This window comes from Temnothorax nylanderi, unplaced genomic scaffold (genome assembly GCF_030848795.1).
Source record: "Temnothorax nylanderi isolate EJ_2023f unplaced genomic scaffold, tnyl_v1.0 TNYL_tig0150_pilon, whole genome shotgun sequence".
Lineage (NCBI taxonomy): Eukaryota > Metazoa > Arthropoda > Insecta > Hymenoptera > Formicidae > Temnothorax > Temnothorax nylanderi.
In genome coordinates, this window is record NW_027249212.1 from 303,970 (window position 1) to 316,856 (window position 12,887).

The following is a 12,887-nucleotide window of genomic DNA, read 5'->3' on the forward strand; positions in this document are numbered from 1 at the left end:
AATTATCAGTGATTGTGCATATGAGTCACCGAATTCACAGAACTTCGATTGAAACTTTCTTTTTTTCTTTGAAACCAGTGTCAAGGTAAGTATATATAAGTATTACACGGTTTGAGCAATAAAAAGAAAGATCAGATGCCTTAATTGAATCGCTGGAATTTGATTAAATGTACGAGTACGTGTGACGGTCGGCGCGCGCCAAACTTGCATGCACAAAGGCGGATGAGAAAGTTTGGTTTTTATTTCAGTTTTTAGCTCACGCATATAATATCTTTTCGAATTTCAGTGTCTTTTCAGTACTCTTCTTCTGATAATTGTGTTTGAAAAATAGCGCGCTCGCGAAGCTACCCCGGGCCGGATAGCGACAGCGAAAGCGACGCGGCGAGGGGGGCCGAGCCCGATCGTGTTTTGTCTTACCGGTCCGCGCTCGCGACACAATTCTTGTAGCAACGCGTTAAATTGCGTAGTCAGTCGAAGCACGCGGAAGCGACAACACGCGAGATATATTCTCTTCTTTGTTCGGACTTGCGATATTCAGTAACCTCTCGTTGTAAAGTTTATTTAGCAGTATTATCAGAAACGTCTTATAATTCACACGAATAGTGACTTTTGCTGCTCATTAACGTTAATGTTCACGGTGCGCGGCATTTATCGAGCGATCTTGGGGCGCGCAAGCCGGCGAGGCCTCGGCGTTGCCTCATTACACTTGCGATAGAGCGAAGTGTAATTCTCGCGCCCGCTATAGAGGAAGAGAGGGTGCGCGGGTTTCCTCTCCGTACGAGATATCCAGGAGAAAGGACGTTCCATGCTTTGCCGACATCGTCCTTGACGATAAGACTACGAACGCTAAGTACTCTGTACGTGTTATTTTCTATGCAATATCGGACAAGCTCTTGTATCTCTTTCGACATCATTCGGTTGAGTCGGTTTCGCGATAGGTGCGATCCTATTCGGTATGCATTCTATCGGGCCCGCGATGGCCATAACTGATGAGTAATATTGCGTTAGTGCAATTATTCCGTTTGATTGAATGATTTCGTATGTTCTGTCGTGACCGATACATCTCGCCGCCTCGACGCGATTCGAGATCTTTACAGTTGTTTACATTCTCGTCGGCAGTCTCGCCTTTGATTTGACTTACCCCCTAGTCGCGTCAATTGTTGTATTGTGAACTACCGTTACGCTTATCCGTATTCGATTCCCGATTACTATATAACATTATTCGAGCTAACAGCCTTGCACTGATTCATTTGCGTGATATTACTCGTACTTTATTCACATGTGTTATATTACTCGCAACATATCTTTGGTGGATTTATTGGCATTACATTACTTACATTATTTTTTTCACTGATATTTTTTGTTGGGATTTTGACACTTCTTTTATTTTGTGTTATTTCAGCGGCAGTTAAAAAATTGAGAGGAGACAAGCTAGACACAGGAAAAGCAGAAGATGGGATAAAGGAGTGGTTAAAAGAAAGATGTTTTAGAAAAAAATAAATTTTGTGAAATAAATTTTGTGAAATAAATAGTTTTTCTTTGAAATACTAGCTTTTCTTTTTCTTTCTAATGTTTCGTGAACGTTTATTCGCACGTTCTCTGAACGTTTCTTAGCACGTTCTCTGAACGTTTCATGCAAACGTCAGACGAACGTTTTTGTGGTGGCACTTCCGAACTATTTCCGAACGGATCAGGTTCGAACGTTACCTAAACGTTTTACCGGCGTGCGTGTGCTGGTAGGGTATAGTATATGTCACATGCACTATATATTTTCAGAACCCAGGTGGGGAATCGGAACGCACCCGAAAAGGTTCGATTGCTACCGGCAAAGCGAAAGCCCGACCGTCAGAAGGCGCGCTGGAAGCTAAGTGCATGGGCGGGCAATCATTGATTGGCGATCAAACGTGTAAATTTTCCGACAAAAAAAACTGTCGATCGGCACGGCTGAAAATTTGCATAGGTATCGAGGAGTATGAGAAAAAGCAGGGAAAAAATTGTCAGAAGAGTAAGTAGAAGCTAAAGGGTTGTCAGAAGCTGCCAAAGTTGCGAAAAATCTCGGAAAATTTACATATTAAGAAGAACTTCTGACAATTTGCATTTGTATTGTTTACGTATAGAATAAACTAAGTGCAAAGTGTCAGAAGGCAAAGTGGAAGCGATCATGAGAAAATCGGGTGCAAAGTGCGAGAGCGTCTTTCGGCGCGCGGCGCAGCGCCCAGTGGACCGATCGCTTTTCTCTTGATTTTCACACCGGACATATTACATAGCACTTCTGACAATTTATCTGAATATTCATAAAGGACTAAAGGAACTATTATTAAAATGTCAGAAGTCAATTAAGAAGAATTAATAAATTTAATTAATTTTTTATCGTAACCTTAACAACATTTTGCGTAATTTTTATTATCTTTAATAAAAGCATATTGAAATGTTGAAATATAAGTGAAAAATAAATTTCTGAATTTTCGAGTTCGAAAAGTATGAAATAGACGAAGAGAAAGTTTTATGAGGGGATTATAGATGAATATCTCTGAATGTCGTTTGGCCGTTGACCTGCGTTTCAGGTATACGAAGCGCGCGGGTTCTTGCAAACATCTTATACATATGGGTGCTTTTCACATAATGATGGCCTATTTTAAGGCTTTAGGAAAATTCATCGACGAATGCGGATTAACTTCCCAGATAACATTATGACGTCATAAAGACGTTTGAAAGACGTCATAAAATCCCTTAGACGTCTTAAAAAGGTTTCAGAAAGACGTAGTTTTTACGTCTTTAGGACGTCTTATGTCCCGATTTATGACGTCTTTAATACAATGGATTATGACGTCTTTAATACAATGGATTAGGACGTCTTTAATACAATGGATTAAGACGTCGTTTATACGTTATTTTAAGACGTATTAAAATCGTCTTATTTAATAATTTTGAGACGTTTTCAATTTTATTTTATTTTTATTTTTATTTTTAGATACATACATGTGTACAGCGGCGCCATTATATATATATATATAGAAGTTATATTATGTTTAATAATAGATATGTAGTAATTGTAATTTTTTTATATTATGTTTGTCTTAACAAATTATATTTTATTATTTCATTATTTCGTGAAAAAGCAACAGCACCAAATTTTTCTTTTTAAACTCCGTAGCTTTTTTATAGAAGATATCCCTTTGCAGAATTTATATATATGAATGTATGTATAAATATATAGTTATTTCATTTTGAACGCAGAAACTAGAAGTGCAGCTAAAACAAACAGATCTACGCGTCGTGCGTTTGCATAACATCGTGATGAAATGTCTTCCGTAGTAGATTTGGATTTTTGCTTCGTATAACTTTTGTGTTTTCTACTCTTGCTACGAGTATTTTCAATGCTGTTTGTCCTCATTTTCTGTAAAAAAAATCATGTTGCTTCATGTACAGAACGTTATTGTTTGTAGATACTTATTTAAATCGCATATTACAAAACTTACTTTCATATTCGGCAAGACTCTGATATCATCGACAAATTGAGGTAGCTTAGTGAACAAATGTTGAACCATATCCCTCAGGCAATGCTCCGCCGTTTTTCTAAGTATTTCTGTAAAGATATTTTATTACGACACACTCGCAACTTGTCAGCAGAAACATGAGATCGCCATAACTCACCACCTAAGACGTGTTTCAAAACATATCCTAAAGCAACTCAGCATAATTTCGCATACACTTTCGTTGGAGAGATGATCGCCAGCAGGCGACAGCATGAGGGCTCTCAGAACTTGCAAGACTCTCATGAGGACCACCCCGTCACCAGACGCATCAGCGCCCATAAACCTTGCGTGTGTAACAGCATCCGCTATGGCTTCTACGCATATAGCTACAGCAGGATGGTTAGAATCTGAAAAGCAACATATGTTGCGTTACAGGACAAAAAAAATAAGAATGTTTGTTGACACAATAAACGAGGCTAACCAACGAGACCATAAGAAATTATCTTATTAACGGCAGATAGCGCTAGACTAGTCACAGGTCCTGTAGTTTCTTCAGATCTAATGATTTCCAGAAAGGGAGTGAGAAAGACTGCGAGTTCCAATTGGGATAGATCTCGGTGCTCATTTAACACCTCCTTCAAGGTACTCAAGCCCTTCATGAGAGTATCCTGGTCGTCGTCCTGAAAATTAAATTACACAATTGGAGAACAAATAATCTTTAAGGCTACAACTACATCTATCGTAACGCTTTGATCGTGGTCGTAAACAATAAAGTCGTCGTAAACCGTATATCTATGCCAATATATCTATAAACACATTTTTCTTCGCACGTCGAGAAAACTGACAGGTTAGATTATGTTGTAACGCCAGACAAGCGTCGTAATTGTAATTATTGTAAAGAGTTCAAGCTGAATCAACTCATACGATGAGCTTACGATAGCGAGTACGACGAGTGTTACGACCGCTTACGGTGAACATTACGATAGATGTAGAGTTGTAGCCTAAGATCTTTTGCGAATTGTCTCTGCTTCATTGTCAAATTTGGAGCGCCTACCAAACAATTTCTACAACCTGTTTGATTAGGAACAATAACAGATGATGTACGTGCCCAAAACACTGACGATAATCGTCTTATTGCGAGAACAGTTCGTACAGGTTATGAAAAAAGATCCACTAACCTGGTGAGAGTGTGACGACCATCGGGCACCTCGCCGCATCGCCGTCACCAGGAGGCACACCTCGCCCTCGACGACGTACAGGTCACCCCTACAGGGGCCCGCGGGCCTCACGATTCTGCTCATCCTCGCGCGTTTTCACCGTTACGCCATAGCAGAATTCCGAAAGATCGTACAGCACATATCACTGTTATTGCGGTCCGCCACTATTAAACTCGGGTCCGTGGGTTCGTTAAGCCCAAAGGATTGCGCGGCGAATCAATCCTCCCTGAGGGTCGAAATAAATGTGAGACCATCGTCTCCACGACACTCCACGTTGCGATACGTATATTATAACGTCGCAAAAGCCCGCGCGCGTGCCGGCGCATGCAGGCGCTAGTCACGTGACCTCATTCTAAGCCAATCAAATAGCACGCCTTATTGTAAGACGTCATATAGACGTATTTCTAACAAAGTCTGAAAGACGTTTTTTCTAAGACGTCGTACAGACGTATTTCTAACAAAGTCTGAAAGACGTTTTTTTTATGATGTCATACAGACGTATTTCTAACAAAGTCTGAAAGACGTTTTTCTTATGACGTCATACAGACGTATTTCTGACAAGTCATAAAGACGTCTCTTTTATGACGTCTCTTACAACGTCATTATGACATGCGTGTTGTGTGGGTTATATGATGGTCGAAAGCAATTTGTTGGCTAGTAACTCGGTAAATGGTTTTATAAGCGGAAAACATTTTAATCGATGCAAACGATTTACATCCATTGGTTTCCTTAGGTTTACAAGTTTTACATATTGAACAATTCCTTAAAACCTATAAGATAACTATTTCCGAACATGTAATAGATTGTTTAATAAAAGTGCAGTCAGAAAAGTTATCTAGCGATGAATTGACCGATAGAGAGCTTGTAGCAGTAATTCAAAAGTATTCAGAATTTAAACAAGACACACTGAATGGAATTTATGGAAAGACAGCATAGTATTATGTTATGTACATACATTGAATTTGTTAATTATTATTTAATGTTTAGGGGAGAGTTGGCAATTACCGCGCGGTTGACAATTCCGCGCCATTGTTTATCTCAATAACTATTTGTATTACGCGCCTACAATGACGCGTAGGCGCGTAATATCATAGAGTAACACGAAATACCCCACCCGCATGCGCCGTCAATTCGTTCCGGCCGTCCATGTAAAGACACTGCGCTCTGGAAGCTTTTCTGCTTATTCGTTGCAATTTTGCTGGTAGTTTCGATAAGAGGTGAGTAATATAATATTTACATTAGAGAAATAAATTTGACGGATTTGATAGGCTAAAACACTATAAAATTAGGTTGCAAAGTGATTTTAGAAACACGCATTTCTTTCCTATATATTTTAAGGTTGTAAAGTGAAATGATTGAGTTTGATAATTTCGCGCCCAAGGTATAATACTCATAGTATAACGATAACTGTGTGTTAAGAGTTACCAAGACTGTTTAGTTTACAACCCAGGTAGCAAACACAAGTCATTTTGACGTCAAATTTTGGTCCTTTACTGACCATTTCTGACGTCACTAACTGGCGGCATAATGACGTTAAAATGACGGTCTAATGTCACAGACAATTGACGTCATTTTCTGACGTCTTATTGACGGCAAAAATAGGTCCATTGTACGACATACCGGTTTCTAGAAATGTTTTTTATGAAATTAAAATGTTAAAATGTCTACTTGATAAACGTTTATAAAAAAATGTTCTTTTTCTTTATCTAAGAAAAAAAAAACTTTTTTAACTGTTTCGTTACATGCCATGTGCGTATAGCCGCTCTCAAGGCGGTCACCCATCCTAGTACAGTACCGCGTCCGAGTCGCTTGACTTCGATGATCCAGTGGACAGTGACGATCTTCTCACCCTGATGCTTCCTTATTAACTGTACTTGTCTATAACAGGTACATCTTTAAAGTGTTCAAAAATCTTGTAATGATACTCTTCTTGATAGCTATAACACTGTGTGAAATAGTTATCATAAAACTATAATCACACGCAACTACATCCACTTATACCATAAATTCGCCACTTCAATCATAAAGTTGCTAAACAAACATATTGCAGTTAATTTTGTGGTTTTTATTTTATTATTACTTTATTAAACAATAATATTAAGAAGTAAAAATAGTTATATTACAAAAAGATCTTATTTGGACGACTTTAAGACGTCTTTAAAATGACGTCTTTAGATGGTCTAAGAAATGACGTCTTATAAACGTCCATTATTAGTCGCCGATGTCATAGACTAACCTAACCAAAAATGACTAAAAATAGACGTCATAATAATGTTATGGAATAACGTCAGTATAATGTCATTTTTAAAGACATAGTCGCTTTTTGGTCATTTGACGTCATTTGTACAAACATGACTAGTATTTGACGTCAAAATGACTTGTGTTTGCTACCTGGGAATGTAAGGTGCTTACAGAAAAGATCGTTGCTTAAGTTTTGATTTGAATTTATAATGATCGTTATTTGTTAACGCATTCACTTATTTTTATATGTAGGTGCCTACTAGACGATATTAATGCATAAATATAAAAAAAACATTTTGTTATTGTGTTCTACTTCATGTCACTGGCTGAAGCCAGAGTAATTTTTATAGGTACGGCTTTATTAAACTGGGCACGATTTTATCAGACCTGGTCACGATATTATCAGACCAGTTTGATAATACCGCGTTTTCTCACTTTTTGAAAAATTATTAATATTTTAGTTTGTGTTTAACTTTCAACATTATTGGTATGATATATGGATAGCCAAATAAATGACCTATCTAAAACTGCACAGTTTGTTTTTTTGAAGCATTTCTGAGCTTAGATATACGCTTCGGTTCTTAGGGGCTCGGTAATTGCCAACTCTCCCCTACTAGAAGCATTCGCGTAGGAGATTTTAATTTGTACAAATTTATAATCCCTAAGTTATGCAATTTTTTTTTACGTTTAATCAAAACAATTATGCACGATGGCTCTTAAAATATCATGATGATTTGTTAAAAGTTGAACAAACGCATCCACAACTTGCCGAAGAATTAAAAAAGAGGGATGTTTGGGATAAAAATAACATTCAATTCTTTCTCGCGCGCGCCAGTAGATTTAACACTAGAGCAAACCGTGAATGCCGATGCAGCGAGAAGATTGACGGGCATAACGCATTTTACTAATTCGATAAATGCTCGACAGCGATGGGCAAGGAGTCATGGCATAAGATCGACAATAATTTCATATGTGTTTGATATTAGTGAATTAAAAAAAATTCAGGATGCGACATCTAGTTTGGAAAAACATCAAATCATGAAAGATTCTGCTAATTTACTTGCATTTATCAATGTACTAAAAAATAATGTGAATCCTTTTGATTGCGCAGAAATGAACAACGATTTATTATACAATATAAAAACTGGTTGCTGCGCACCTGAAGCTGTGGCTGATTTTCTTATAAATGTTGAAAAAAAAAGGACAGGAATTGCGAGATCAATTTATTTTCGAGTGTTCACAAGATGATCGTCGATTTGAATCTGTCATAAAGCAGAATAAAATAATTAATTTTACAAGTTGCAATAAAAGGCAAAAAATAATAATCAACCATAAAGTACAGGAAGTTCGCATGCAACGCGATTTATTCGGTCGAATGTTAGGGATTTCTATGGAAGAGGCGACAGATATAGAAAAAATGTTTTCGTTCCCGATGACTCCGATGCCTACTTTATTATGTCATTTAGATGGCACGATTTGTAAAACAGAAAAATCGGCTATGATAAAAATTCTGCGAAATGACGGCTTTACCGACCCACATCGATGTTGTAATTGTTGATGGTTTTTTTTTATTCACTCTATGAAAGATGTACCACAATTGTTCGGCAACATTTCAAAAAAAATTTTACAGATTCTTACGAGTTATAATGCTTCATGTGTGCATATAGTTTTTGATCGCTACTGCTCGCCGTCTATTAAAGATTATGAACGTTCGTTGAGGGGAGGTTTCGGCAGTAACCATGAGTACGTCATCTCTGGTCCGGAACAAGCTAGGACACACGATTTTGCCAAAGAACTTAGGAACGACAAATTTAAAGAAGCTCTTGTCCTTTTCCTAATTTCACACTGGCAAAGTAATGATGTAGCCCCTTTTATAGGAAATAAGACTATTTTATTAAATTTTATTCATTGTTATTCGTACAGCGTCAATGTAAATGGTAATGTCGTTCGAGCGCAGAATCCCGATTTTTTTTGTCTTTCGCACGAAGAGGCTGACACTAAAATTGTTTACCATGCGTCTAAAATAAATTCAGATTGTAATGTTGTAGTCAAGTGCTCGGATACAGATATTGTTGTAATTATGTTAGGTAATTTGCGTAAAATAACAGCGAAAATTTATATTGAATGTGGAGTCTCCAGTAGTCGGCATGTTATCGATGTAAATGCGCTTCACGAACTTTTAGGATTAGATCTATGCAAAGCATTGCCGGGATTTCATGCGTTTACCGGTTGCGATTATAATCCTGCATTTTTTAGGAAAGGTAAACAGCGTCCATTTAAATTACTTGCAAAAAAAGAAGAGTTTCAGAAAGCATTCGCTAGCTTAGGAGATACGTCGATCGATATATGGACGATACTTTTGCGAAAATAGAGTCATTCGTTTGTAGCATGTACGGGTATGAGTCGAATAAAAAAATCGATAATGTTAGATTTCAAATGTTCCTCCGAAATTATAAAATTAAAAATACTGACGAAGCTTTTTTAAAAAAAAATTTAAAAAACTTCGACGCTTCCTGCTTGCCACCTTGCTACACCGAGCTTTTACAGCAAATGAGAAGAGCACACTATATTGCACACTTGTGGAATAATGCAACATTATCGGATCCAATCGAATTCGAGCCCGATACTTCAGGATGGACATACACTGAAAATAAATATGACTTTCTATGGTTTGAAGGCCTACAGTTGCCACCATCAGTAAAAGATATCATTTTGGATAATGAGGATTCGGAAGGTAATTTTCAATTCGCGACTCTTGATTGTATACATGATTTATTTAATTTATTTAACTATTTATTATTTTCAGTTGATGACGAGGAGTCCGAATATGATAGCGATAAAGACCCTGAATTTGAAGAGAGTGTGCAAGATACGGAATATGAAACCGATTGATTTTTTCAAAATGTACTTTCTTATACAAATAAAATTTATTTTTTTAAATTTCTTATAAAAATGTATATCTGTTACGGGCAATTTGATAAATTGGGCATTATGCATAATGGCCGGGCAATATGCATAATTCCCAATTTGTTCGGTCAAAATGATTAATAGAGAAGAATTAATCAAATTGCCCGGCCATTATGCATATTTCCCAATGCTAAATGGTCATTTTGATAAATCACCTTATTTGAGTTGATTTTCCTGGCAATCTTAAGCCCCTTGCACAATAGACGATAGCGATAGCGATAGCTACAGCGACAATGTTGCCAACAAAGGTATAACCTACATAGGTTAGATGACGCGCTTTAAAAGTATTTAACTGTTTAAAGCGCGTCACTAAAACCTACATAGGTTAGATGACGCGCTTTAAAAGTATTTAACTGTTTAAAGCGCGTCATCTAACCTATGTAGGTTAGTACAAGTTTAGCGACAGAATAGTTGCTTTTTTCGAAGTCATCGGAAAATTTTTTCCACCGGAAGAGAATACAACCGACAATGAGTAATAATTAATCCGTATTTGATAAATAAAAAAACCAAATATCCGAGTTTAGTGTTTTTTTCTCATTTTCTTAACGATATCTTAAATTCTAGCGACCACCAAATTTTATCAACAGTTTTGGATTCGAGGGGCAAAAATACACAGAATTTACCTCTTTTCAATTGATTTCTTGTTGGGACCCTAATTGTAGACATTTACCGAAAGTTGAAATTATAGACAGACTGCCATTCTTTTTAGAAAGATATTTTAATATGTTAATCACATTTCCCACTTGTTTGTGGGCATTATGCATAATGACCGGTCAGTTTGATTAATTTGAACATTTTTGCTTTTATTATTCAAATGTCCCGAAAGAAGCGGGAATTATGCATATTGCCCGGCCATTATGCATAATGACCGAATTTATCAAATTGCCCGTAACATATCTACTCAATTGACTTCTGACATTTTAATAATATATTCCTGTAGTCGTTTATGAATATTCAGATAAATTGTCAGAAGTGCTATGTAATATGTCCGGTGTGAAAATCAAGAGAAAAGCGATCGGTCCACTGGGCGCTGCGCCGCGCGCCAAAAGACGCTCTCGCACTTTGCACCCGATTTTCTCATGATCGCTTCCACTTTGCCTTCTGACACTTTGCACTTAGTTTATTCTATACGTAAACAATACAAATGCAAATTGTCAGTTCTTCTTAATATGTAAATTTTCCGAGATTTTTCGCAACTTTGGCAGCTTCTGACAACCCTTTAGCTTCTACTTACTCTTCTGACAATTTTTTCCCTGCTTTTTCTCATACTCCTCGATACCTATGCAAATTTTCAGCCGTGCCGATCGACAGTTTTTTTTGTCGGAAAATTTACACGTTTGATCGCCCGCCCACGCACTTAGCTTCCAGCGCGCCTTCTGACGGTCGGGCTTTCGCTTTGCCGGCAGCAATCGAACCTTTTCCAGGTAAGATATTTCGTGGACCGAGGCATGTTGCTTTCTCTGTAGCCAGCTCTCCGTCTACTCCAGCCGCGTACATCGAATGTACTAGTCTGGTTTTTGTGCTGGATTCTTGAATTATTTGACAACAAAGTTAGTGAAAATTCAGATTTGATTTTTATTTGTACATTTATTTTATGCGCCTTTCCAAACCGTTAAGCTTTAGTGAGATTGCTATGACAATACGTAATACATCAGATGAAATAATTGAAAATCTATTTCGTGAAAAACAGTTAAAGAAGAATGTTAACATTCTATGTATATAAAGCTATGTATATAAAGATATTTAAATAAGTATCGTCTGCAGTTAGCCTTAAAAAATAAGTTTTCAGAGTTTACCACGAGGAGGTTGCAGTACGGTTTTGAACTCCTTATCGGGGTGTATTTTTAATGTGAGTTCCCTCGCCTCTTACAAAACGGGGTGCTTTTTTAGTGTAAGTCGAGATTATTTTTTTAATCTTCATCATTATCACTCTCAATTACTGAAATGTAATTGTCATTCTTGAATACTTCGCTTAGTATTTTTGCTGAGTGACGACGAGGACTATACTATCGATAGTTCCGACAGCGATAGCGACTAAAAAAAATCCTCGTAATTTATATTTATGTTTTATATTCTACTTTTAAGATTTTAAATACAAAAAAATAAGAATAAAAGAATAAATAAAAAAAAACGTGAATGTTATTATATGAACTTACCTTGTTTCATTCCACACCTCTACCAATGTACGCGCAGCTTGTTTATCACAAACTATTTTTGCCACAAAATATTCGATGGGAATTTTCGCGCTAGTATGGGCGGTATTCATAGTCAATTCTTAAGATCGTTCTCGTCGAAGATTGTCTTATTTTCTATTTAAATACATGGCAAGAGATTACCCGTATGTTCTGTGAGAGAAGTATTGACCCGTTACAAATTGGCAGCCAAAAGTCGCGCGACTTACGGGTGGCACAAAAATTTTTGGTCAAGGCCAGCGATGGCAGCATTGTTTTTTTATGTTCAGGAATGTTCGAGCTACATTTCAAAAAAAATTCGTGTGTTCTGTGAGGGAGGTACGGTATGAAAATATGTCACGTTTAATGGTTGCTGCCATGGTATGTTCCTGTCAAGGTGGGGGGTGGCAGCATATTTTTTTATCAAAGTGCTTGACATCCTGAATCGATTGGCACAAGTTTCAGCCGTATGTTCTTTAAGGGGATTTTATCTTAAAAAATTATACCGAAAGTGGGCTTTTTTTTAACACTTCGGTCAAGTTTCAGGGCATATAAAACCCGGCACAGGGTTAACCACTAAAAAATCTATCGATTCGAATAAAATTCAGCCGTATGTTCGATGAGGGAGGGTTTTGTGCAGTCGGCTCTTGGACTATTGTATAGTTTCTTTATAATAAGTGAAATACGAACATGCTGCATTGTAGCTAACTTGCCCCGATAGTAGGGTAAGTTGGCTATGCGACAAAAGTCCATGTTAAATTAATGAAAACGTAATAGAAACACAAAATGGGTAACAGATATGTACTTCTTGATAA

The 12,887-nt window shown here is 37.1% G+C and overlaps 2 protein-coding genes across 2 annotated transcripts; one reads left to right on the plus strand and one right to left on the minus strand.

The window, feature by feature from the left end:
* The first annotated feature begins 91 nt into the window (after positions 1-91).
* Positions 92-10,224, plus strand: LOC139777468 (uncharacterized). The gene is made up of 4 exons (XM_071714899.1): positions 92-857; positions 1,403-2,005; positions 9,482-9,668; positions 9,741-10,224. Exons 2-4 carry the CDS (start codon positions 1,973-1,975, stop codon positions 9,824-9,826), a joined length of 306 nt encoding a protein of 101 aa, XP_071571000.1. The 5' UTR covers positions 92-857; positions 1,403-1,972; the 3' UTR covers positions 9,827-10,224.
* LOC139777467 (Golgi-specific brefeldin A-resistance guanine nucleotide exchange factor 1-like) lies at positions 3,480-4,990 on the minus strand. Its single transcript, XM_071714897.1, has 4 exons — positions 4,655-4,990; positions 3,958-4,156; positions 3,655-3,883; positions 3,480-3,586 (listed from the first exon to the last, which is right to left on the minus strand). Coding segments are annotated over exons 1-4 (552 nt in total). The 5' UTR covers positions 4,778-4,990; the 3' UTR covers positions 3,480-3,585.
* Positions 10,225-12,887: the final 2,663 nt, after the last annotated feature.

Bases quoted from the DNA above. Each gene is read 5' to 3' on its own strand.
- LOC139777468 (XM_071714899.1), top strand. From the start codon at position 1,973: ATGAGAAAAAGCAGGGAAAAAATTGTCAGAAGA. The intron at 2,006-9,481 runs GTAAGTAGAAGC...GAGCTTTTACAG, and splicing joins GGGAAAAAATTGTCAGAAGA to CAAATGAGAAGAGCACACTA. The intron at 9,669-9,740 runs GTAATTTTCAAT...TATTATTTTCAG, and splicing joins GGATAATGAGGATTCGGAAG to TTGATGACGAGGAGTCCGAA.
- LOC139777467 (XM_071714897.1), bottom strand. From the start codon at position 4,777: ATGAGCAGAATCGTGAGGCCCGCGGGCCCCTGTAGGGGTGACCTGTAC. The intron at 4,157-4,654 runs GTTAGTGGATCT...TTTAATTTTCAG, and splicing joins GGTCGTCACACTCTCACCAG to GACGACGACCAGGATACTCT. The intron at 3,884-3,957 runs GTTAGCCTCGTT...GTTGCTTTTCAG, and splicing joins AATTTCTTATGGTCTCGTTG to ATTCTAACCATCCTGCTGTA.